The 25,901-nt window shown below is 43.4% G+C and overlaps 1 protein-coding gene across 3 annotated transcripts in view; it reads left to right on the forward strand.

Annotated features, from left to right (window-relative positions):
• ARID1A (AT-rich interaction domain 1A) overlaps window positions 1-25,901 on the forward strand; it is an 83,417-nt gene that overhangs the window by 31,304 nt on the left and 26,212 nt on the right. For all 3 annotated transcript variants that reach the window (XM_032300969.1, XM_032300972.1, XM_032300970.1), the window contains exons 2-4: window positions 2,790-3,002; window positions 4,283-4,735; window positions 5,779-5,895. In XM_032300969.1, coding sequence (XP_032156860.1) covers window positions 2,790-3,002; window positions 4,283-4,735; window positions 5,779-5,895 — 783 coding nt within the window. The remainder of the gene's footprint in view (window positions 1-2,789; window positions 3,003-4,282; window positions 4,736-5,778; window positions 5,896-25,901) is intronic.

Consider the following 25,901-nt stretch of genomic DNA (forward strand, 5'->3'; position numbering starts at 1 on the left):
GTGTGAAGTGTGTTACGTACATTTAAAGAACTGATATTTTCAAGATAGGATGGTGAGAGAGGTAGGATTTGTACCTTAGTCTGTCAAGTTACTACACTCTGTGCTCTTTCTACGTAACAATACTGTGCAGGATTTAGTAGTTAGGAAGTTTGGAACCATTATTGAGCAGGGAGTGGTGGAAGTGATTTGGGAACAGCATTGTCCTAGAACTACCATAATAAGCCACTAGCCACATATAGTTATGAGAATTTAATTAAATGTAAATAAAAATAAAAATTCATTTTCTTAATCATATTTCAAGTGTTTAATAGTTATCCATCACAGAAAATGTTATTGGCCAGTGTTTCTCTAGATCACTGGTTCTTAACTAATAGTATACACCAGACTCATTCAAGGATCTTAAGGAGGTTGGAGAAGAGCACAAGCCCTTTCAGACCCAGTAAATTGGAATCTCTAGGGAGAGGCCTAACCATTTATGAAGCTTCACAGAAAATTCTAATCTGCAGCCCTAGTTAATAGCTGCTGCTCTAAAAGCTCTATAGTAACCATGGTAATGACTGCCCCTCATGTTGTGGGAAGATCTAGACTGACAGAGATACCCAGAGCAGTCCGGTCTCTTTGTTCAAGAAACATAGTCTCTCCAGTTGGAGGCCACATGGACAGCAGCTGCAGTCTGGGATGAGATGAGGACCTCAGTGTGATATGTGGCATGATATGGCCATGTAAGCCCCCAAGCTCTTTACAGGAGAGAATGGTGATGTTTTGGCTCCATTGCTAGGTGTACTAGGGAGGACCATATGCTATTAATTGTTGTTAAATTCAAACTTCCCAAGTAATCTTAAAATCTATGTAGCTCTAAAATTATAATTGGGAATTTACTGGAGCTTCCGATGTAAGTCTTGGGCAAAAATTGTTGAGTTAGGATTGTTGGAAACAGTGATCATATTGACATGTAGTAGTGATTTGGGACAGTTTCACTATGATTTTGTATAGTTTAGAAACATGGGGCAGGAGTATTCCCATCATTGCTTACCAGTTTAGCTGAGATTTCAGCTATAGTCTAAGAGATAACTCTGCTTCTTTTTTCATTTTGATACTCAGAACAGCCCCTGTGGTTTATTGTCTTATTCATTTACCTTCATGAAAGCTCTACTTCTACTGTAAAACACTTAATAGCATCATTAAAAAATAAAAAAAACACATACAGAGAACCAGTTGTTTAGCTGTCCCTTTCCTTTATTTTGGAGGTTTTGTTGTTGTTTTAAGGTCTTACACATCTTAAATTATAGGATAGCTTATTATTGAATAATAGAACTGGGAGGAACCCTAAGGATAACCTAGACCACTCCTGGAAGGTGGGTGCCAGCAGTCTGTTTTAACAAGCCTTTCAGGTGATTTTGATGCATGCCGAAATCAATGAACCACTGAACCTCATTTGACAGTTAATGATAGGCCTGGAGTATCAGTATCTACTTTACCCCCAATCCAGTTTTTGTATTTTTTCTGAGATGGCATTTTGTGCTTGTTGCCCAGGCTGGAGTGCAGTGGTGTGATCTCGGCTCACTGCAAACTCTCCCTACCAAGTTCAAGCGATTCTCCTGCCTCAGCTTTCCCAGTAGCTGGGATTACAGGCACATGCCACCATGCCTGGCTAATTTTTGCATTTTTTATTTTTTAAAATTTTAGACGGGAGTCTCACTCTGTCACCCAGACTGTAGTGCAGTGGGATTATCTCGGCTCACTGCAACCTCTGCCTCCTGGGTTCAAGCAATTCTGCTTCAGCCTGCCAAGTAGCTGGGACTACAGGCATGCCTCACCATGCTCAGCTAGTTTTGTATTTTTATTAGAGACAGGGTTTCACTGTGTTAGCCAGGACGGTCTTGATCTCCAGATCTCATGATTTGCCCGCCTCGGCCTCCCAAAGTGCTGGGATTACAGGCATGAGCCACCGTGCCGGGCAAATTTTTGCATTTTTAGTAGAGATGGAGTTTCTCCATGTTGGTCAGGCTGGTCTTGAACTCCCAACCTCAAGTGATCCGGCCACCTCAGCCTCCCCATAGTGCTGGGATTACAGGCTTGGGTCACCGCGCCCGGCTCTTCTTGTTTTTTTTAACTTCCATGACAGCCTACCATTGAATCTTTTTGTCTCTCAGAGAGACAAAAGTTCTGTCCTCCTCATATGTTTAAACTCTTGAATGTTAAAGGAAATGAGCTTTTCAGTTGAGATGCACAAGGCTCTTAATTCAGAGTTACCGTTCCCTCAACTACTGTCACTCAGCTTCTTTGCTTATTTGAAAGAATGCATAAATTTAACTGTGCCATAGTGCAAACAAGCTATAGATGTGTAAGGAAAGTTTCCATTATTGGAAGAATAGAAACATCTAGATGTTTGTGTATTTATTTGAATTCCCAGTCATAATATTGAAACATCAGTTTTGGTGTTTAACAAGGTGATGGCCGTGCAAAGCAGCACTGTTTTCTACCAACTGAAAGGCCTTTGTTTGCACCTGGCTGTCCCTTGGATCTCAGGCAGTACCACAGTTAAAAGGAGTTTTTAGCTTGCAAGGTGTTTTCACAAATAGGTGATATTTTCATTTTTCAAATGACAAAATCAGGGTTCTGAGGCAGGTCAGTTGATTTAAAGGTTACTAGGTCAGTCTCATTGCTCTTTCAAAGTAACTCGATTTCTTTGTAGCATACAGACTCAAAAAACCTGTATACTTGGATTGTATATTCAGTGGCCAGAGGCTGTCAAAGCTCAGGTTAATGAAATGCTCTTTATTTTGTAGCCATCCAGTCCAATGGATCAGATGGGCAAGATGAGACCTCAGCCATATGGCGGGACTAACCCATACTCGCAGCAACAGGGACCTCCGTCAGGACCGCAGCAAGGACATGGGTACCCAGGGCAGCCATATGGGTCCCAGACCCCGCAGCGGTACCCGATGACCATGCAGGGCCGGGCGCAGAGTGCCATGGGCGGCCTCTCTTATACACAGCAGGTAGATGGTGATTCTGATTACCTTGACCCTTGTTGCTGTCCAAAATCTAGTCTATGAGCTATAGAATCAGAGTGTATACTTGGCATCTAAGCCTCTTGACAGGAACGTAGATCATTTGGCTCAGTTAATTACAGTGTGCTACTAACAAAGCCAAAGCTGTGGGTACCATCCCATGTGTGCTCCAAGGAAAACTACTCGCTGGTCACAGGTACATATCTCTTTTTCTCTTGACCTGACTGGCCAGCTTATACCTAGTGAGTGGTGATCTCTGAATGAAGTGGGATGAAAGGCAGTGGCTGAACACCTAGGCACTTCTACTACTAAGAAAACCATTCATACCACGTGCCCTGTGGATGGATGATGCCCTTTATGTTTCTGAAGGCCTTCAGCATATCTGCCGTCTGGTTCAAAATGAATGTTACTGGGAGTAGAAGAAAAGGGGAAGATTGAACGGAAAAGATGTTAACCTCGTTGTTACAAATGTTGAGATTTCCCCTTATCCATCTCCTTTTGTCGGACCATTCACTTTATTATCTCTTTATTGTCATTCTTTGTGTTGACAAAGTTTTCTGCCATTTATATTTGAATGTTACTCATACTGAAAATAGGGAGAAAATATAAAATCAAATTTCACTTCTAAGACTTTAAAGTATGCCCTTTAATATAGAAAATTGTCTCTTAATAGAGGAGAAATGAGGTAATATTTTGTTTTTTGTTTATTTTTTTTGCCTGCTTAGTAAATATATCCCCAGTGCCTAAAATAGTGCCTGGTACAAGTAATTGAGTAGGCTCTCAAATATTTTTTTGAATGAAGACTAAATGAAAGAGAGAACCAAAGTAGCTTAGTGATTTATACAGTCTGAATTACTAAACCTTAGGTTTTCAGCTGGCTGAACCAGACTGCTATTGACTATTCATTGTGGTTAGGTTACAGATTCCTAACACTTATAAAAACAGTCTAGGCTGTGATAAAAAGAGTAGGCTCATTTGTAGAAACAGCTGCTCTTAAACTCACGTTAGTTGCCCAGATGGTAAATAGTGTAAATTTTCAGTGGATGAATGTGTAGTCCACTTGTAAACAAACCACCTAAAAACCCAGCTTGGCCATCTTCCTTGGCTCAGTTTAGGCAGGGATGAGAGAAAAACCCTGGGCCTCCTAAGTATGGGGCCTGGCATGCTTACTTTCTATACTCATCCTCAGCGTGTAGCTTCTGACAAAACACTTCATGTTTCCTCATTCAGGAGAGTCAGTACTAAAAGTATTTTTTCCTTTCCTACAGATTCCTCCTTATGGACAACAAGGCCCCAGTGGGTATGGTCAACAGGGCCAGACTCCATATTACAACCAGCAAAGTCCTCACCCTCAGCAGCAGCAGCCACCCTACTCCCAGCAACCACCATCCCAGAACCCCCATGGCCAACCTTCATATCAGCAGCAGCCACAGTCTCAGCCACCACAGCTCCAGCCCTCTCAGCCTCCATACTCCCAGCAGCCATCCCAGCCTCCACATCAGCAGTCCCCGACTCCATACGCCTCCCAGCAGTCCACGACACAGCAGCACCCCCAGAGCCAGCCCCCCTACTCACAGCCACAGGCTCAGTCTCCCTACCAGCAGCAGCAACCTCAGCAGCCAGCACCCTCGTCGCTCTCCCAGCAGGCTGCATATCCTCAGCCCCAGTCTCAGCAGTCCCAGCAAACTGCCTATTCCCAGCAGCGCTTCCCTCCACCACAGGTAAGATATCCCTGCCTCCTGTGCTTCCCTGTGTGTGACCATGAGAACTTTGCCATACAAAGTGGTTCTCTAACTTGCACTTAAAAGACCAATTAAACTCTGAGTAAACATGCTAACTGGATTGATTGAACTATTAAAGGCATAACCTCCTTAACTATGTAAAGACCTATAGCTCTTCTTAATGATGAAGAAATAGGGCAATGGAAAGCTTCATAGATGGATAAGAAATTAAAGATAATGAGACTGTTTTTTTGTTGTTGTTGTTGTTTGTTCTTTTTTGGTAAATCAGTATCAGAACTTGAGCATCCAAGTGAGTTGTCTTTTTTCAAAAAGATCACTTTGAGATGCAGTACTGTACATTCACTCCAGTTGCCATTCCATTCTGCTATCACTCAGAATACTTGGATCCCTTCATTTGGAATTGCCACCAGAACTGATATAACATTCTTTAGCATATTCTCAGTGGTGGCAAATCTTATTTTTTGAGGGTGGATTTGATTTGGGGAAATAGCAAAAGTTCGTTTGGAGTTATGTCTGGTGAACAAGACATAGGTAATAGAGCCTAAAATAGCATTCAGGGCTTTATTCTTTATAGAACCCAAAGAATAAAAATGACTTGAGTGAAGACAGGTCCACTAAAAAGTTTATGTATTGGTGGCATTGTTGGGATAAATATCTCAAGGTGATGTCTTTGAAGGAAGCAGTACTCATTTTAGTGCAGAGGTTCTAGCATGATTTTTGTGGTTTCATTGGTCTCATTCCTTGATCGATTTAACTTGAAGTTGGCCAGGCATTAGCATTTAACCCCGAGAAACAGCCCTCTGTAGGTAGCAATAAATGGGTGACAGTTCTGTCAGAAAGAGTCCACTATTGATAACCTTTAGAGCCATGGCTTGGATTTTTCTGGCCTTCAGATACTGTTGTTTGCAATTGGGCTTTCTCTCACACTCATGAGAAACAGTCCAATAACCCTTTCACCATGAAGTAAGCTTGCCTGGTTTATCAATACCAGGCCATCACAGATTTTGTTTTTCTTGTTGTAGGAGCTATCTCAAGATTCATTTGGGTCTCAGGCATCCTCAGCCCCCTCAATGACCTCCAGTAAGGGAGGGCAAGAAGATATGAACCTGAGCCTTCAGTCAAGACCCTCCAGCTTGCCTGTGAGTATTTCTGTACCTTCTGAAAGGTGATGGGGCAGAGAGGAAACCAAAACAAACTAGTTTCTGGTTGGAAGTTTTGGTAATTTTGATCTAAATGAATAAGTTGTTTCTTGAATTCAGGGAACTTAAAGGTTGACTCGTAGATGTCTATTCTGTCTACCTGCCCAGGGAATAGGCTTGTGTTCTGTTTAGTTTGTTTTTTTAAATCTTGGGCGTTTAGACATGGACCCACATGAGGGGCAGAGAAGATGGAGATATTAGAAGCACTGTTTGCTCTCTATCAAAGTTGAGAAAAGTATCAGTTTCTTGACTTTACTCTTAAGGGCTTAATGTTTAGGTTTTTGGCTTAATGTTTTAGCTACGAGGTAGGATCCTGGGGCAATTCAGCATGCATTGTCACATTGAGCATGGCTGGAGTAAAAGCAGTTTTTCTGATGTTGGTTTTTGTGTATTTAGGTGTATTTTGTTTTCTAACTATAGTACTTGGTGCCCAGGTGGTTAATTATGGAATTATGTACTTATTTATGGAGTGGACTGACCATATCCTGAGAAAGGCAGTATAGTCTAGTGATTAAGAGCTCCTGGCTCTAGATACTGCCACTAACTCTTTCATGGGGGTGGCGGTGAACATTAAATAGGTTAATAGAGAGCACACACGAATACTGGCACATTGTAGGCGCTCCATAAATGTCAGCGTTTGTATTCATCGCCTCAAAGGGCATTGGGACTGTGCTTCATATCTGAAAGGCAGTTAACACCCACTAGGTGGTTCTAGGAACCTTTACTGTTAGTCTTAGCTCTGTGGGCAAGTTACTCAGCCTCTGAAAGTTAATCTGCTGGGCACAGAAATAAAATAGGATACTCTGAAATCTAGTCATCTGGTAAGATGGTGGATAGCAAACTCACCATGACAAATCCTCCTTCAGTTAGGAAATGGAAATTCAGCCACATACCCAGATAAGAATCTTTTGGAATTTTGATTCTACCTGGATTTAAAGCCTGTGTCTTCATTTATTCTGACCTGGGAGAAATGGTTTCAGGATCTCTTAAGAAATAGGCAGAAGGCAGGAACTCTTTCATCATGAAGCCTCCCAATGGATTCCCCTGAAGGTCTCTGAGACACCTCAGTAGGGCAAGGTCTGCAGAGTCCGTTAGTATCTGTTCAGGCCTCTGAAGCCAAAATGAAGAGCCACTTTCAGATAAGACGTCTGAGACTGTTGACTTTCTCAACTGAGGAATTGGGGGGAAGGAAGTGCCTTAATAAAGTGATCACTCTTTGTTCCCTTCTCATTAGTGTCTGTTGCAATCCTTTTCTGCATCCTGAACTTCATTGGAATGTGCTTTTTAACCTGATTCAGTCAGAATGTGTAACCACTCCCTCATCATCTGTGGTCTGTGGCTAAATCTGGGTGAGGTGCTATTGTGTCAAGAACCCAAATCGGTGGATTTCTGTCAGTGCTGTAAGTTGCTTCGTTCCAAAAAGTTTTTGCTTGCTTCTGGTGACCTTTTGATAGATCTGTATTTGGTTTTTTGTTTTTGTTTTTGTGTTTTGTTTTTGTTTTTTTTTTTTTGGTCCCAAGAAGGCTGGTATCCAGAGATGCTGCATGTTTTATAAGGGTTGGGAATCTTAAGAACTTCTGATCTGACCCACTGAAGTGAAGGTGAAGGTGTTGGCAGCCTTTTAGGCCCAGAGGAGGGTTGTTCCTGGGAAGCCTATCGCAAGGAACATTCCCAGGTTTGGGCTTCTTCTAAAGATTCATCCAAATGGGTCATTTGCTCAGTGGTAGAAGCTCCATGTGGGAGGTAAGCTGGCTGGGTTATTGGCGTCTTGTTTTTTGAATTGGTTTTTATGCCTCTCCTACTTGGACAGGAATCAAAAAGTGGTTATTCTCTGAAATTTTGGTTTGATGCCAGATTTCCCTACCCAGGCTAGGAAACAGCTTTATCTGAAGAAATCAGAAGTTGAATTCCCTATTAGAGCCCTCTCCTTTCTTAACCAGTTGTGTTAAAGGATCCCTAGGTTTGCCAGTGCATCCGTTCACTAAAAAAAATATGAGTTACCTATTGGCACCAGAGCAAATTCCAGGCTGGCTGGAGAGCGGCCCCTCATATTCCACATTGTCCTCCTTATTCATGTTACCTCCCTGGCCCTAAAGGCATTATTGATTATGACCCTTGAATATTACAAAAATTAAATTTTGAGGAGTCTGTGCTCAGCTATTGATGCCAAGCCATTTAGTTGCTATTATCCTGATCATGTTATCCCTATATTTAAACCTGTTATTTTTTATTAATCTTAGAATAAAATCCAGGATCTCTTAACTCTTGTCACCCAGGCTGGAGTGCATTGGTGCAGTCTCGGCTCACTGCAACCTCCGCCTCCTGGGTTCAAGTGATTCTCCTGCCTCAGCCTCCTGAGTAACTGGGATTACAGGTGCCTGCCACCACACCCAGTTAATTTTTGTATTTTTAGTAGAGATGGTGTTTTACCATGTTGGCCAGGCTGGTCTTGAACTCCTGACCTCAGGTGATATACCTGCCTTGGCCTCCCAAAGTGCTAGAATTATAGGCGTGAGTCACTGCACCTGGCCTAAAGTCCAGAACCTTTAATGATGGGCACCAGAAACACCAGATTGCTATTCCCTCCCAGCTGCCATCCCTTGTGTTTTTCTCATTCAGTAAGTCTGGAGTAGGGCCCTAGAATGTGCATTTCTAACAAGTTCCTTTGTGATTCTGTTGATGCTAGACCAGGGATGGCACTTTGAGAACCTCTACTTTGTCCTTTTTCTTTGCCTTGCTCTTGGCTTTCTTTCATTTTCATTTTCTCTAAGGCACACCATATGCTTTTTTTTTTTTTTTTTTTTTTTTTTTGCTTTCACATCTTTGCATACACCCTTCCCGTTACCTCATACTTTTCCCCTTAACTCCTCCTGTTCATCTTTCAGACTATATCTTAAAGATTATTTCTTTAGAAAACTGCCTAATCAAGCTTCAAGATGAAGCTTAAATGACTTCTATTATGACTTCATTGACTAAAGGCACTTTTTATCTTAACCTTAAAAAAAAGGCCAGGTGCAGTGACTCACGCCTGTAATCCCAGCACTTTGGAAGGCCGAGGTAGGCAGATCACCTGAGGTTGGGAGTTTGAGACTAGTCTCACCAATGTGGAGAAACCCCTGTCTCTACTAAAAATATAAAATTAGGGCTGGCCACGGTGGCTCACACCTGTAATCCCAGCACTTTGGGAGGCTGAGGAAGGTGGATTGCCTGAGGTCAGGAGTTCAACACCAGCCTGACCAACATGGAGAAGCCCCATCTCTACTAAAAATACAAAATGAGCCAGGCATGATGGCACATGCCTGTAATCCCAGCTACTTGAGAGGCTGAGGCAGGAGAATTGCCTTGAACCCGGAAGGCAGAGGTTGCAGTGAGCTGAGATCATGCCATTGCACTCCAGCCTGGTGACAGAGTGAGATTCCAGTCTCAAGAAAAAAAAAAATTAGCTGGGCCTGGTGGCACATGCCGGTAATCCCAGCTGTTCAGGAGGCCGGGGCAGGAGAATCACTTGAACCTGTGAGGTGGAGGTTGCAGTGAGCCGAGATCGCACCATTGCACTCCAGCCTGGGCAACAAGAGTGAATTTCCATCTCAAACAAACAAACCCTGCAAAATACATAAGGATTACAAAAAGTATAAAGAACAATTAAGTACCTGAATACCCATCTGTAGAAATCAGGCTTTGCTAACACAGGCAAAACTTTATATAGCCCTCTGGGATCCCTTATCCCTCTTGTTACCCAGAGAAGCACTATCCTGTATTTGACAGAGCAGTTTGCTGATCTCCTCTACCTTTGCTTACTTTTTTGAGACAGGATCTCTGTCAGCCAGGCTGGAGTATGGTGATTCAGTCTTGGCTCACTGCAGCCTCCATCTTTCCAGGTTCAAGTGATCCTCCTACCTCAGCCTCCCGAGTATCTGAGACAACAGGCATGAGCCACCATGCCCAGCTAATTTTGAGATTTTTGGTAGAGATAGGGTTTCACCATGTTGCCCAGGCTGGTCTTGAACTCCTGAGCTCAAGCAATCTGCCTCCCTTGGCCTCCCAAAATGGTGGGATTACAGGTGTACACCACCTTACCTGGACTGACTTTACTAACTTAAATGGCAAGCTCCTGGAAGGCAGGCACGGTATCTCTGTGCCCTAGTACCTATCATGTGATGTCCAAGACCAGTGGTTCTCTCCTGTGGCTGCATGTTAGAATTACCTGGGGGAGTATATTATCTTTAAAAATTAATGCTCAGGGCTAGGCGTGGTGGTTCACGCCTGTAATCCCAGCACTTTGGGAGGCCAAGGCGGGCAGATCATCTGAGGTTGGAAGTTTGAGACCAGCCTGACCAACATGGAGAAACCCCGTCTCTACTAAAAATACAACAAAATTAGCCAGGAGTAGTAGCGCGTGCCTGTAGTCAAAGCTACTCGGGAGGCTGAGGCAAGAGAATAGCTTGAACCCAGGAGGCGAAGTTGCAGTGAGCTGAGATCCCACCTTGCACTCCATCCTGGGCAACAACAGCAAAACTCCGTCTCAAAAAAAAAAAAAAAAATTAGTGCCCGGGGTTCACAGATTTCTAACTTGTTTGATGTGGGGTTGGGCATTGGTATGGTTAGCAGCTGTCCCAGGTAAATCCTGATTTGCAGGTACCGATCTACTATTCCAGACTCTGTCAGGTTCCGTTGCTATAGTAAACTCTTTTTTTTTTTTTTTGAGGCGGAGGCTGGCTGTGTTGCTCAGGATGGAGTGCAGTGGTGTGATCTTGGCTCACTGCAACCTCCGCCTCCTGGGTTCAAGTGATTCTCCTGCCTCAGCCTCTTGAGTAGCTGGGATTATAGGTGCCCGCCACCACACCTGGCTAATTTTTGTATTTTTAGCAGAGACGAGGTTTCACTGTGTTGGTGAGGCTGGTCTCAAACTCCTGACCTCAGGTGATTCACCCACCTTGGCCTCCCAAAGTGCTGGGACTACAGGCATGAGCCACTGCACTAAGAGCCTATAGTAAACTCTTAGCACCCATACTTCTTGTCAGCCTTTATCTCAAAGTACAACTTAAAATACATATTTAGTGCAAGCTCAGTGAGGTCTGACTTGCTGTCTTGTTGCCATAGCACCTGGCATCTAGTTGCTTATTGCCATAATGCCTGGCATTATAGTGGGCTCCAACTCATTGAACAGATGAACCTGAGCAGTGTTTGTTACAGTGCTCAATCAGGAAGTATGCATCTGACAGGAACAGCTTGACTATATTACCAGATTGTTGTTTCCACTGCTAGGGCAAAGCAGGTATCCCAGACTGTCATAGAGAGACCCAAACTCCATTTTAGAGGCTAAATTAATTTATTTGTGCCTACTGACAGTGGCCTTAAGAAGAAGTGAGGTTAGGGTTTGTCATCTATCTTATAAATTGTCTACCACTTCACCTTATATTAAGAAGGTTGACAGATGTGGTGGCTCATGCCTGTAATCCCAACACTTTGGTAGACCAAGTCTGGAGGATCTCTTGAGCCCAGGAGTTTGTGACCAGCCTGGGCAACATGGTGAAACCTTGTCTTTACAAAAACAAAAAAATTGCCAGTTGTGGTGGAGCATGCCTGTAGTCACAGCTACTTGGGAAGCTGAGGTGGGAGAATCACCTGAGCCTGGAAATTTGAGGCTACAGTGAAGTGTGGTTGCCACTGCACCACAGCTCCTGGCTCCTACCACCACTCCTGGCTAAGTTTTGTATTTTTAGTAGAGACAGGGCTTCACCATGCTGGCCAGGCGGGTTTCAAACTCCTGACCTCAAGTGATCCACTCACCTCAGCCTCCCAAAGTGCTAGGATAAAGACATGAGCCACTGTGCTGGGCTTGTCTAGCTTTTCTTACTGAGACACATTTATAAATTTACATTTTGGTCTTGAAAGTATACCTAGGATGGAGTAATGGAAAATAGATACAGGATTGAAAGTCATGATGTGAAAAGGTTTTGGCTATTGTTTCACAAACTTTAGTATGTGTTAAGTATCACCTGAATTACTGCCTCTACCTCAGAAATTCTGATTGAATCAAGTAGGTGTGGGCTGGGACCTAAGAATTTACATTTGTAATAAACTCTCAAGTGGTACAGTTCAGAAGACCACAATTGGAATGACACTGAGGTAGGTAGTAGCCTTTTGAAAAGGGAAGGAAAAAAATTACTAGACTAGGGAGCCACAGTGGTAACTAGAATAATAGTGGTGATTTACACTATAGTTTGACTCTTGATGACTTGGAAGGCATATTGTGGGTTGAGAATGGTAGAAAGAAAAGAGACTTGAAAGAAACTAGACTCCTGTAGCTGTGGCCTCAGTGCAGTTTATTCCTGGGTAGGGGAGCCCTTGCTCTGCCAATACCACGCTGGGTGCTCTTTTGCTCTGTGGTGCTCCTCACTGGATCTCTTCCTTTAGTGCTGGGGCCACACTTAGTTGGTCACTAAATCTTAGTCTACCACAGAAATGGCTTTTGCTTTTGAATCTGGTTTCCCTCTCTTTTTCCATGGCCATTTGTGTTTTCAGATCCCTGTTATCTCTCACCTTGTGTCTTGCCACAAACTTCTGACTGCTCTGTTTCTTTTCTTCCCCTTTTCCTTCCAAGTATGTCTTCAACATAATCACCAGAGTGATTATCTGTTTAAAAAAAAAAAAAAAAAAAAAAACCTGGCCAAATTACATTAATGCTTTAAAACCTGGCTACCTGTTGTCTGTAGATTTAAGTCCAAGTGTGACATATAAGTAAGTTCTTTTGGGATCTGGAGGATAAGGAGAGATGTAGGTAAGTTTCCTGTCCCTGGAGTAAAACCTGGCATACTTTTTGCTATGGGCGTTATGTAGAAGAGAAATAGACATTTGACAAGGGTTGAACTTGTGTGACTCCTGAGGTCATTTGAACTGAATGACTCTGAATATGATACGGTTGCTATCCTGACGGCTTCTCCTCTATTTCATTAGTAAAACAGACATAAAACAGAAGACCGCATGCCTCTATGTTACCATGAGTGCCGTCAGAGTTTGGTGAAGTCACTGATCATTTATGTCTGAATAGTTGAACTTCTAACTTCATGTTAGAAGTTCATTCAGTATGAGGTAGATGTAGATGTATTCAAGTGGTTACAAAGGGAAAGTCCAGCTTGAGCAGAGGCCACGCAGGGATGGGGATGAGGTGCAGTATGGATATACTTGGGGACTGGTCCGCTTCCTGGGGTGGGAAGTAACAGGAAGGAAAGCTAGGTGACCGGGACCCTGCTGAGCTTAAGCCATTTAGATCTGATCTTATGGGCTGGCAGATAGGTAACTGGGGCAATAATGTGATAAAACTAATGTTTTATAAAAATGAGCCATTATTGTGTAGTATGCTTTGAAAAGGGGAGAGTCTTAAAGCAATGGAATAAGTTAAACTGTAGACTAATTCTGGCAAGAGGTATGGAGTTCTGCTCCTTCTGTCTCATTTGCATAGCCACCTAGTCCCACATGTGAAACATGCAGGAAAGAATATAGGACTGAGAATAAGGAGAATATAAGTGGGTTCTACTGGGTGGAATTTTTAAAGGTTTTGATTGACTGCTGGGCAGGGGTAATCTTATTTTTGAAGAGAAGCTAGACTCCGTATTTATTTTGTGGGATATTTTATAGTAAGATGTCTGAAAACAAACATCCAGTTTCTAGTTGGAGATAGGAGACTGAAACTTGGGTAAGCACTGAGTCTGGATAGGAGTTTGAGAGTTGTCTGTGTGGTAGTTAATAGTTAAACCATGGAATGAGGCAGGCCTCCCGAACTGTGGAGTTTAGAGATAAAAAGCCAGATGGAGCTCTGGACGATGCCAGAGGCCATCAGGTAGAAGCAACCAGCAGAGAGTGGGAGAGATTAGAGAAGGACCAGGATTGTGTAATATTTCTGGAAGCCAAGGGAGGAGGGAAGATGTCAAATTTATATTTCAAGGAAAATAGGCAGTTGGATTTGTCATAAAGCATTTTATTGGGATCTTTTTTAGATAAGGAAAAGGGCTGGTTTCTGAGGGCTTGAGAAGAGGAAATGAACAAGGGAAAGGGAAAGAGCACTCTTGAAAGGCACTAAGAAAAAGCAGAGGCTGGCTGAATCAGCCCAGTTCCTCCGCTTCATCTCAAAGGCCCACATGTGTGTAAGGCAGATGGAAGAGGGAAAGGTGAAGATGCTGGCAGAATATTAGGAGGGAATAAACAGACACATCTTTCTGGAGTTGTGAGAAAAGGGAATCAAAGGCAACCACTGGATTAATTTCTAAGGGACACTATACCCTTGGCTGAAAAAAAAGGTAATCTTAAAGGCTGTTGTTGAAGATCTGGATAATACTCATTTCCTCTAGTTAGGTAGGAGTGGATGTTACTGATACCCAGAGGGAGGTGGAGAACAGAATTAGGATTTATAATGTCTATCAAATTATCTCTTGAGTTTCTGAGCCATTCTTTAAATTTCATTTAAAATCTTAGTAGCTATTACCATTCATGTCTTTACTTCTGTAACACTGTCAGACTCAGATCTTGGAATTACATTGGTCTAGAAAGAGGAAATGGGAGGGAGCTGTGCTGTCCGTATAGAATCCAAATTTTAGAGGGCAGGATTAAGGGTAGGTAAGGAGCTACAGTCAACATCAGTTCTGAAAAGATAGGACTTGAAATGTACAGAACACCCAACTCCTGCTTTACATATGAAAAACCAAGGGTCAGAATCAAGTTTTGAATCTAGCTCTGATATTTCAGGTGAAATATTTCTTCCAGCATCCCACCCAGTAGTGGAAAGACATGGGAAGTCTGATCCCCTCTTCATTTTTAGGCAAAAGACTAAACTCTGCCATTTAACATTTACTAAACTTGTCCTAAAAGAAGGAATGTCAGTGGAATTCCATTTTACTTCTATTTTCCCAGACATCCCTGTGATGGAGGCACAGATGAGTTGTGTGGAAAGGGCTAGCGGTAGGAGAGATTGCCAAACCTATAGGACCTGCTTGGAGGAACTGGCCAACTAGGGAATCACTTCAAACGGTGAACTGTTGACTGGAGTTTGGTTATTTGGTTCCTGTGTTGGTTGAGAGAAGGCCCTGTTCTGTTTCTTTTTCTTAGAATATTCGGTCCTGGTCAGTGCTAACTTTTATCAGTTAGATCTTTGCAACTCTGTGTAGTCCATTGTCTAGCAGCACCAACATCACCCGGGAGCTTGCTAGAAATGTAGATTTTCAGGCCCCATCCCAGAACGATTGGATCTAACTCTGTTAACAAGATCTCTGAGTGATTTGTATGTCTAGTGGTTTAGAAGCACAGAGACCCTGAGAGCTGAGAGTAAAATTCTCAAATGAAGTATCAAGCTGGGGACTTGGGAACATCATAAATTTTATTGACTGTATCCAGTAAGATTTAAGTAATCTCTGAGTATGGGACACCACCACCAGTTTCGGGCATGTTTAGGGGACCCTGGCTCCCTATGCCTTACCCAGTTCAGAACCCGTGGTAGAGCCATCCACAATTCCCAGTATACCTCTGCAACCTCATCTCTAGCCACTCATTTGTACCTTCAACTCCTCACAATTCCTGGTCCTCTTAAGATATACATCTGTTTCTCTCTCTTTCTGTCATGCCCAGCAAACTTCCACTTTGGCTTCAAAACCTAGCTGAAATACCTTCTCTGGGACTTCTTCCCCATTTTCATATTGGCATAGCATTATGCTGGTACCTCTGCTTGAACCTTATCTGACATCTATCATGTGCCCAGCACAGGCAGATATTCATAAACCTTTGTGGAATACCCCCTAGATTCTCACTACCTAGCTGAGCTTTGGGAGCTAACGTTTTGTTGTTTAGATTTATTGAGAGGAGTGACAAATCCTCTCAATAAATGCTTTAAAAATTAGAACGTTTGGCTGGGCACAGTGGCTCACACCTGTAATCCCAGCACTTTGGGAGGCCAAGGCAGGTGGATCACCCGAGGTCAGGAGTTTGAGACCACCCTGGCCAACATGGTGAAACTTGTTTCTACCGAAAATACAAAAATTAGCATGGCATGGTAGTAGGTGCCTGTAGTCCCAGCTGCTGGGGAGGCTGAGGCAAGAGAATAGCTTGAACCCGGGAGGCAGAGGTTGCAGTGAGCCAAGATTGTGCCACTGCACTATAGCCTGGGTGACAAGAGTGAGGCTCCATCTTAAAAAAAAAAAAAAAAAAAAATTAGAATGTTTGAAGGATTTTAATCTCACACAGTTTCTGTTCCCTTCGCTCATTTCATGATAGGAGGAGACAGGGCCCATAGTCCTTACTTAAGTTTTTGATGGTTTATTTTCAAAGGTATAACAGAAATGTCACTAGCAATTTTGGTAACCAGGGAATCAGGGTCTTTCTGAGGTTGGTGACCTGTTTTCTTTATAGCTGACCATGTATCTGTGTCTGCTCCCCTTGAATTACAGCCAGGTGCTCTCTCAAAGTCTCGAAAAGGAAATCCCCACCCCCTCTGTCATATCTGCCCAGACTGCTAAGAGCAGTGTGTACCTGGTGCATGTAGCCATCCCTTCTCTAGAACGCTGGTTCTCTGGCTGGACTGGCCAATCCACTTCATCTTAGTCACACTGCTTCAGCCCTGATACTGCCTGGTGCCTGCTTGAGCCTGTGCTGCTTGCAGCAGATTACTGCATGCTTGTTCCTGGGCCCATTTCCTGTTTCTATTCTAGTCGCTGGAGGTTCAGCTCTGCTTCCTGCCTGTGTGTCTCACACAGATTCCTCTTGCTGGAACCTTTTGTTTCTTTGGAACAGCCTCAGTCTTTGAAAAACAACTGAGCCTTACCTCTAGTATGATGGCCCTGGAGTCAGTCAGTCCTACAGAGGACTGGCCAGAAGTACCTCCTCCCCATTAAGCACACCATTTGAATTTTACCTTGTTTTTCAGTTTGTCCTCAGCCCTGCTGTAGGAAGCTAAGTTGGGCCAAACTTGTCCTCACTCATTAGTACACAGGGGCATCAGGACTGGTATGTCCTGATTCTTTTATACCTGGAGCTTGTAAACATATTTCCTACTACTGAGGAAAACACTTAGTATCCTACTTAGTATCCTCTCTGGCCCAAACTTCCCTGAAGCCCAGATGATACTTATTTTGAGTTGGGCAGGTAATAGCATCCTCAGCAGAATAACAGGCTGCAGAGAACATAGGGATGGAAAAGAAAGCATGTGCTGACTCAACCCTCCATCCTGTGTGAGCAATTCAAACCTTCCTCCCACCCGCTCAGAGCTTAGGGTGAGAGAGAGAAAGTACAGCGATGTTGTAAAAAGGGAAGAAGTGAAGGAAGTTGTCCTGGACAAATGTATTTAAAGGCCTAAGGCTCCCCCACCTTGCCCATTTCCTCCAAAAAAATATGCTTTGTGAATAAATACTTTTTCTCTTTTCCTTTACACTACTCTTTTGGGATCATTTGATAATACTGAGTCAGAGGACGTCTGTACTGAATGAACCCTAGGGCTAGCTATGTTTAATAGAGAGAGAGGTTTAATACAGGGTATTTGGGCTTACAGAATCACTAGAAGGAGTGAGGGAGCTTGCTCTAGGCTTGGCCCCGAGAACCCAGACCCAGATTTTACCTAGATCTGACCTACTAGGGGAACTTCTACCTCAGAGCTACTATTGAATTGATTGTTCTTAAATCATTTCCCTGAAGCTGTGATCCAGGGTCAGTAAGCTGGAATCAAGAAGCAGTAGCTACTGCAGCTGCCAGAACCAGCAACCAGTTAAGTGGTGGATGGAACCAAAATGCTCCTGCAGAAACAAGTAAAGGAGACGAAATATGGTCTCTGCTTACTTTGATCTAATCTCATGAGTCAGCATCTCATTAGCAGAAGCTGAAATGTATCCAAAACCAAGGGATTCTTGGAAATTTCATTTTTAAGCTCTTTAACCTCTACAGTTAGAGAAAGAGTAGAATGGAGGCAACATGAACCAACCCAACAGAATATTTATAATACTGACACCCCCATTCCCATCTCCCTTCACACCCTCCCCCACTTTACATATGAGGAACCTAAGGCCCAGAAAGGGCAAGGGGCTTGTCCAAGGTCATTCAGTAAATGAGAACATTGGATTTTCTGACTTCTAGTCCAGTGCTTCTACTGTTGCTTTTACTGTTAATAAAACTGTTCTTGCACAAGACCAGCAAAAATATCCTTTAAGAAAAGGAAAAGGCTGGGCATGGCGGCTCACGCCTGTAATCTCAGCACTTTAGGAGGCCGAGGCAGGTGGATCACGAGGTCAGGAGATCCAGACCATCTTGGCCAATATGGTGAAACCCTGTCTCTACTAAAAATACAAAAATTAGCCGGGTATGATGGCGCATGCCTGTAAATCCCAGCTACTTGGGAGGCTGAGGCAGGAGAATCGTTTGAACCAGGGAGTTGGAGGTTGCAGTGAGCCAAGATCGCTCCACTGCACTCCAGCCTGGAGACAGAGGGAGACTCTGTCTCAAAAAACAAAAGAAAAGAAAAGAAAAGGAAAAATGCCATATTCAGAAGATGGACTTTGCCTTCTGTATTCTCTTTGGAGAAAGGGTAGGAGGTATGGTTGAGATTTCGAGGCAAACCTAATGATACTACAGCTTCTGTATTTAGTTCTGTTCTCCAGAAGGATATAAGAAGCACTTACTCGGCCAAGTGGGTAGATCACAAGGTCAGGAGTTTGAGACCATCCTGGCCAGTGTTGTGAAACCCCGTCTTCTACTAAAAAAAAAAAAAAAAAGTACAAAAAAATAGCTGGGCGTGGTGGCAGGCGCCTGTAATCCCAGCTACTTGGGAGGCTAAGCCAGGAGAATCATTTGAACCTGGGAGGCTGAGGTTGCAGTGAGCCGAGATAACGCCATTACACTCCAGCCTGGGCGACCTGGCAAGACTCTCAAAACAAACAAACAAAAAAACAACAAAGTATTTGCTCTGAAAGGAAGAATTCTCAAAAACTAGAATGTCCTGATATTCCTTAGTCAGCATGGATGAACTCAGTTGCCGTAATGACAGTGGCTCATCTTCACCCATTCCCCACTTGCCTTTTCTTTTCCTCTTGGTGCTTTTCTGTCTAAAAAAAAGATCAATAAAAATCAGCAAACCAGCCGCCAGATGTTTGGTTTCATGTCTGTCCTTGGGGGGACTTGGGCCTTTCGATCAAGAAGTAAGCCAAGTCCACCTAGAAATATTATCATTGTGGAAACCGCTAGTGTCCTTTAAGGCAGCGGCTTAAAGGTTTCTTCACATTTGTCCCAGAGGGAAGGACCTGTAGGTGTGGAGCTATGTTAATATACCTGATAAATCAAATCAAGTGTAGAATTAGCTCTTTTTTTTTTTTTTGCTTGTGTTTCTAAGACATTTGGTATTCTAGTAGAAATCTGTGGTGAAGTTGGTATGTATTCTGTTGCTGTCCCTCTGGGGCCCAATGCTTGGTCTCCTGATCCCCCTGCTCTATGGCCTGAATCTGTTTCATCTTCCGGGATAGTTATCAGCATAGAATTGGTTGGTATTGTGACATAATCTGATTGTCTTGAAGCAGAGTTTACCTCCAAGCTACTAACTTCCTTCCCATTTGACCTTTCCCAAAGAAGCTAAGAAGCAATGCCTTGTTGAAGGTGGCAACTAGAGGTTGAAGGCTCAATCTTGAGAGGCAGTGAACTTGTCCCTTAAGGCCAGCTTTGATGTGGGAAGAATATTGAATATTGCTTACTGAGATGGGGTTGGGTAAAAGTAATTTTTCCTGACATTTTGGGGAGGGTAAGAGAGAAACCAAGTTTAGATTAAAAGGGATCAATGGCCAGGTATGGTGGCTTACACTTGTAATCCCAGCAGTGTGGGAGGCTGAAGCAAGAGCTGGAGACCAGCCTGGGCAGCATAGCAAGATGCCCATCTCTACAAAAAAAAAAAAAAAAAAAAAGTTGGCCATGGTGATGCATGCCTGTAGCCCTAGCTACTTGAGAGGCTGAGGCAGGAGGATCACTTGAGCCCAGGAGTTTGAGGCTGCAGTGAGGTATGGTTGCACCACTGCACTCTATATAGCCTGGGTGACAGAGCAAGACCCTCTCTCAAACAAACGAATAAAACAGGTAAATGTTCAGCAGAACCATTATCAAGAATGTTGGAGTTTTTATGCCCTCTTCTAGAACGTGACTATAGCTCCCCTGTATTCAGAGTTGTTCTTTTTGGGGTTGTTTTCTGGTTTAAGATTCTATCCATTTCTCACACTCAGATCTGTTTGTTTTTCCCCCTAAATACTTGGATTTTATGTTGACCAATAGGCTAAGGTAGGGAAGATCACTGACAGGTATAAATTTAGGAGTTTACAAAACCAAGGAGGCCATCCAGCCCCCTAGTTCTGAACAATGTTCAGCGCAGTGCCAACTTTGCCTTCTCCAGTTGTCCTTGCTTGCTTTCTGGTTGCTATAATTCTGAGGGGCAGCCAGGCTTGCTGTAGAGAGGAAAGCCAGATGATGTGGAAGCCTAAGGCAACCCCCGCTCCTTGTTACACTTCTCATGCCCAGAACTCTGCTTGCTTTCTGTGTTCCTTTCCTCTTACTCTCCTTTCCTGCCCTTTTTACTCAAGTTCTAAGATTATAGCTGATGATCTTCATAATAGAACAGACTTTATTTGGTTGACCTTCCTAACAGGGAATGCTTGGCTTTGAGAAAGTAGGGGGTTCCTAAATTCTTTGCCTTCTCTAGCTTTACAATGCTCTTATTTCCTGCTGGGATTAGAACAGCCCTATTCCATAAATATGCACTGCTCTTGGCTGCTGTAACTCAGGCCCAGCTCTGACCCAGATTCATTTTTTTTTTTTCCCAGATATGAGTCTGTTAACTAGTGACCCTCAAAACACTTCATACATTTTTGGCCAAAAAGCGGTTATTGACTGGGTAAGACAGTGAGAAGCCTTTGGGGGGCAGGGTGACCAGTCAGGCAGGTAACATGGTATTATACAGGCCTGATGGGGACTGTGACAAACCGAAAAGCAGGGTTTCAGACAGTGGCCTGTGGGAGTTCCAGAATCATCATCATCATCATCTTTTTATTTATTTATTTTTTGAAGACATTAGATGCCTGGATTTTTATGTAAAATCTCCCTGTTTTTAGATGTGTCTATATGAGGGTGTTAGAATTGAAAAAATTCTCTGAGGCCTGTGGACTGTCCCATGTAGCTTTGGCTCTCTCTTGCATTTCCCTTTGAGCTCCTACCTAGAGTTTCTCTGGGGGTGGGGAGACAGCTATGAGGAGCACCTTCTCATCTATCCTTTGCCAATTCTCATTGTGTTTGGTGTTTGTTTTATTGGTTTGTAGCGGGGAGCAACAGGGGAAATGTTGAGCAGAAGCACTCCATGTGATTAAACCTCCGGCTGAGCAGATCTGTGGGAGTAGAATATCGACCCCTGGAAAATCAATGGCTGCTGCAGTGACCCAGCTGCTGTTTGCAGGGGCTCCCACCACAGGAATGCAAGCAGCCCAGCAGTCTTTCTTCTCCCCTACTTTTTACCTCAGCCATGCCCTCAGCCTCCACCCAAAGGGTCAGGCCTGCCTCAAGAGATTTTGCAGAGGTGGGTTAGAACAGCACGTTCTTGTATTTTCACAATTAGATTGAAATTTCTCCAGTGACACAGAGCCTCCAATAGCCTCCTTTCCAGACATTCCTTTCCTGCACTGCTGCAGTTCTAGCAACAGCTCTTACTAAGATGCCAAGGCCCGTTGGGGTTGTACTTCTGAGTTTTTTGAGACAGTTTCACTCTTGTTGCCTAGGCTGGAGTGCAATGGCATGATCTTGGCTCACTGTAACCTCCGACTCCTGGGTTCAAGCAATTCTCCTGCCTCAGCCTCCCGAGTAGCTGGGATTACCCAGCATGCCCCACCACGCCCCACTAATTTTTTGTATCTTTAGTAGAGATGGAGTTTCTCCATGTTGGTTAGGCTGGTCTGGAACTCCCAGCCTCAGGTGATCTGCCCACTTCAGCCTCCCAAAATGCTGGGATTACAGGCATGAGCCACTGTACCGGGCGTACTTCTGAGTTTAAAAGAGGAGAATTGGTTCTCTTGATACCAGCACCCAAGAGCCCCTCCCTTATTGTGGAGGTCTAGAATTCACGTACTGGGGTATAGCATGGGGGAATGGAGATTAAAGGAAAAAGAGAGGACTGAGAGATTGGGTCTAAAGAGGATGCTTTTGAGTAGATAATTCATTGAGCAACATTATCAAGCATCTTGTCTTTTGTATGTCTGGCATCTTTCTGGCCACTAATAGCCTGATCCTGCTCTGGTCTGCAGGCTAGTGGAGAAAAAGGGCAGATAGAGCACAATGCCATCAGTCCTGTAACACTGCATCTAGAGGAGCCTCAAAGGAACTCTGGGCCCTGCCTATATGATGAGAGTAGGGAACTAGCACTGTGACTTGGTTTAAAGTAGATGGTTTAATAGACTGGCTAGCAGATCTCTGCTTGGAGCCTGGAAGCTTCTGGATCCTCACTGTCTCCACAAAGCTATTTTCATCTTGGAATTTCCCAATACTAAAAAATTTTAGCCTGTAGTTATTGTGTCTATAATACATCTTCAGGCATTTATTCTCCCACCCAATTCTACTCTGATGGCTGGGAAATGAGCCAGCCTGATGCCTGTTAAAGGAGAGCTCAGTTGCCCTATTGTTGGAGCTCTTCTATGGCCAGAGGGTTGAAGCTTGCTTGGCTTTTAAAGCCTCTAGAAAAGAGTCTTCCCATCTTGTAGCTTGGGTAATGGGGCCCCTAAACAAAACCCAAATGTACTGCAGTTAGGAAGGGTAGTTCCAGTGCTGGGTGAGGAGGAAAGTGTGAGGGTTTGAAATGGCCTAAGAGATGGCCATCTAGAGGCCAGGAATATCTTGATTTTTCTTCTTCTCTCTCTGAGCCATGCCCTTGTGATTGATAAAAGGATTAGAACACATTCAGTTTGAAAACCCAGCAGAGACCAGACTCCTACCTTCATGGGACTTAACTTGTGCTTGTTTTTCCCTACATTCAAAGCCCTCTACACTCTCTACATAGCCCTCTGTCCCGTTAAACATTAAGTACCTTACAGAAAACCCAGGGGTGAGAAGTACTGTACCCTTTAATTTAGCATAGAAAACGTAGGTTTAACTTGAAGATTTATTAGTGAAAGGGCTGATTTGAAATAAATGCTGAAAGTTATAGCAAGAGTGATTAGGAAAGGGAAACACAGCATAGATTTGTAGAGTTTGGTCTACGGCCATACCACCCTGAATGCACCTGATCTCGTCTGATCTCGGAAGCTAAGCAGGGTCGGGCCCAGTTTAGTACTTGGATGGGAGATTTGCAGAGTTTGATTATCTAGTATCAGTCTTTCTTTCTGTAAAGGAGTTAAGTGAAGCCTCATGAGGTTAGCCAGTTGAGTCAAGTAGCTAATCACTCAGCTTGTCTGGTGATACAGGTTGTTGCTTTACCTCTATTGGAACATGGAGCCTTTGATAGTGTCAAGCTTATATTAATACCGTATGGAAAGAGTGCCAAGTAATAATGGATTTGAACCTCAGTTCTCTTTAATAGCTGTCTGTCCTTGGACAGGTCACTTCTGAACCTGCTGCTGCTTTGTCAAAATGGGGGTAATACCTATGTCGGAAGATTGTGAAAATTAAATGTGAGTCAACCACTCACCTTATGGTTGAATATGTGATAGTCACATATTCATGTAAATTCTGCTCCCTTTCAAAAGGAAGATATAAAGGAACTTTATTAACTTTTTCCAACATCCTTTGAATTTGGAGATTTGGTCTCCTTATCGATCTTTATGAATTCTGATGCATGTATAGGGGGTTTCCTCTTGGAGGTGGGCCCCTGAAAAGCGTTCTGGAGACAAGAACAGTCTAACCCTTCTCTGCTGTGCCTTCCCCATCAGGTGGCCAAAAGGTACCAGGAAGAATGAATTATTATCTTCAGAACAATAGCCTATTGTAGAAAAGGAGAAGAGGGAGTTTGGTGGGGGAATCCTATCCTTTGCGATAGTTTCTAAGATACAAACCAAGTTTTTGGAAACCTGATGGGGGCAAGTAGGAAACTGATTTTTCTGAACCTTTCCTGGAGTAGCTTCTGCTCTTCCAAACCATGGGTGTCGTCCATGTAGGTGATAGTGCTTGGTCCTACACTACAAGGATAGTGTCAACCCCTGCATCTTTTGTTCCCCTTCCTTACTAACTGCCTAATTAACTCCTGACTTGAAAGTACTACCAGGAGTGAAAGGCAGCTTATTTTGTGTGTTGATTCATTCTTGGCATTTTGGCTAGTACTAGCAAGTCTGCTTTCTAGGCATAGATGGCAGTTAATCTGTTGGACTGAGACCACTCCATGGAATAACAGCACAGCAGTTCTGTATATCTTAGAGTTTCTTCTAGTCTGGTGTGGGTCAAATTTCTCTTTCTTACATTTATAGCAAAGACTAAGAAGAAAAAAAGAGAACTTATGACTGAAACTTTATTTTATAAGTGTTCAGTAGAGGTAGCCTCTTCTCCCCTGCTCCCTCAACAAATTGTTGCTTAAAGGAGGTTTTATGACAAGCCAGTTCTCCCAAAAACCTCTTTGCCTTAAGTAATTAATTTTGTCTCAGTTTTTCTTCCTTGGTGTTTAAGGCTGTTGCCTCCTTTCCTACCTTTTCCTTTTCTTCATGGGTTATGTTTCCTGGTCTCTTCTGTGTTCTTCAGGATTTCCTCCCATTCTTCAGCATGAGAGCAGCCTAGGGACAAGGATAGGGAACTGGCAAATTACTAGTGTAGATTTGGTCATTATGGAATTTTTTCATTCACATATTGTCATTCAAATGGGGATGGCTGAGCTGCAAGGTTCCCAGTGCACACATTTATTACAAGCATGTGTAGGATTTACCTGGTTCTCATGATGGGTGGTTTACCTACCAGTATCAGCACAATTCAGCAAAAGCTTTTCCTGACTAAATGGATACAAGAACTCCACCTGGGGTTCCTCAAGGATTTAGCCAGATTTTTGGGAAAACCCTAAATCTGAGCATTGCCATAAGCCTATTCTTTATACTTACCTGTTGCCATTTAACCTACTTGGCAAAATGAACTGATGTCATCCTTATGTGGCTCTATTGGGAAATAATTTAAACCTCCCTCCTCTAACCCTGGTATCTTCCTGCTTGAAAATATTCTTCAACAGGCAGCCAATTCATGTTAGAACTTGCAGCTCTTCCTGTGAAAGTACCAGCACCCCTACCGCCCCTACCCACAAAATGAGGTATTATGGACTGAGTGATTTTAGGCATGGTTTTGTTGTGGTGTGAAGAGAAGGTGTTAGCTGCTGAGTTCTGTTTGTCAGCAGAGCCTGACAAACTCATGCTGGCACTCACTAGGGCTGGGCAACCAATCACAGCTGGAACAGTTATCGTCAAGGAGTCCCTATGGGCTTCCTCTATCAGGTCACATCCCAAAATAACATTGGGCAGTATTTCAAGTGAAGAAATGAAGGCTTTCAGGGCTGTAGCCAGCCTGGAGTGTAAGATTCTGTGTGAAATAGTTGGACCTGCTCCAGCGCTTTTGATCTGCATGGTAGATGAGCAATAAAATGCACAAAACACGTTGGAAACACGTGAGGAAATTCTCCTGGCCCTGCTGCTTCCTTGGAACTGGCAGGGCACTGAGTGGGCTGATCCTCACCTCCCATCTCTCAGCAGGATTATACTTGGAGGAGAACAAATCCGGGAAAAGAAATCTTCCCATTAAAGGGGCATTGCTGCAGTTCTTTCAGCAGTCCTTCCAGTAGATGCTTGTTAGATGGGCTCTTCTGGGAGAATTGAGAACCTGAGATGCCAAGGGCAGCCCACACCAGCAAGAATAGGGCTTGGATTGATTGAATTTTTATTAATGATAATTAATTTTTATTAATAATTAGTGTTATAGAAAACTGAACTGTTAGAAACATT

This window comes from Sapajus apella, unplaced genomic scaffold (assembly GCF_009761245.1).
Source record: "Sapajus apella isolate SASKATOON/1434 unplaced genomic scaffold, GSC_monkey_1.0 scaffold43, whole genome shotgun sequence".
NCBI lineage: Eukaryota > Metazoa > Chordata > Mammalia > Primates > Cebidae > Sapajus > Sapajus apella.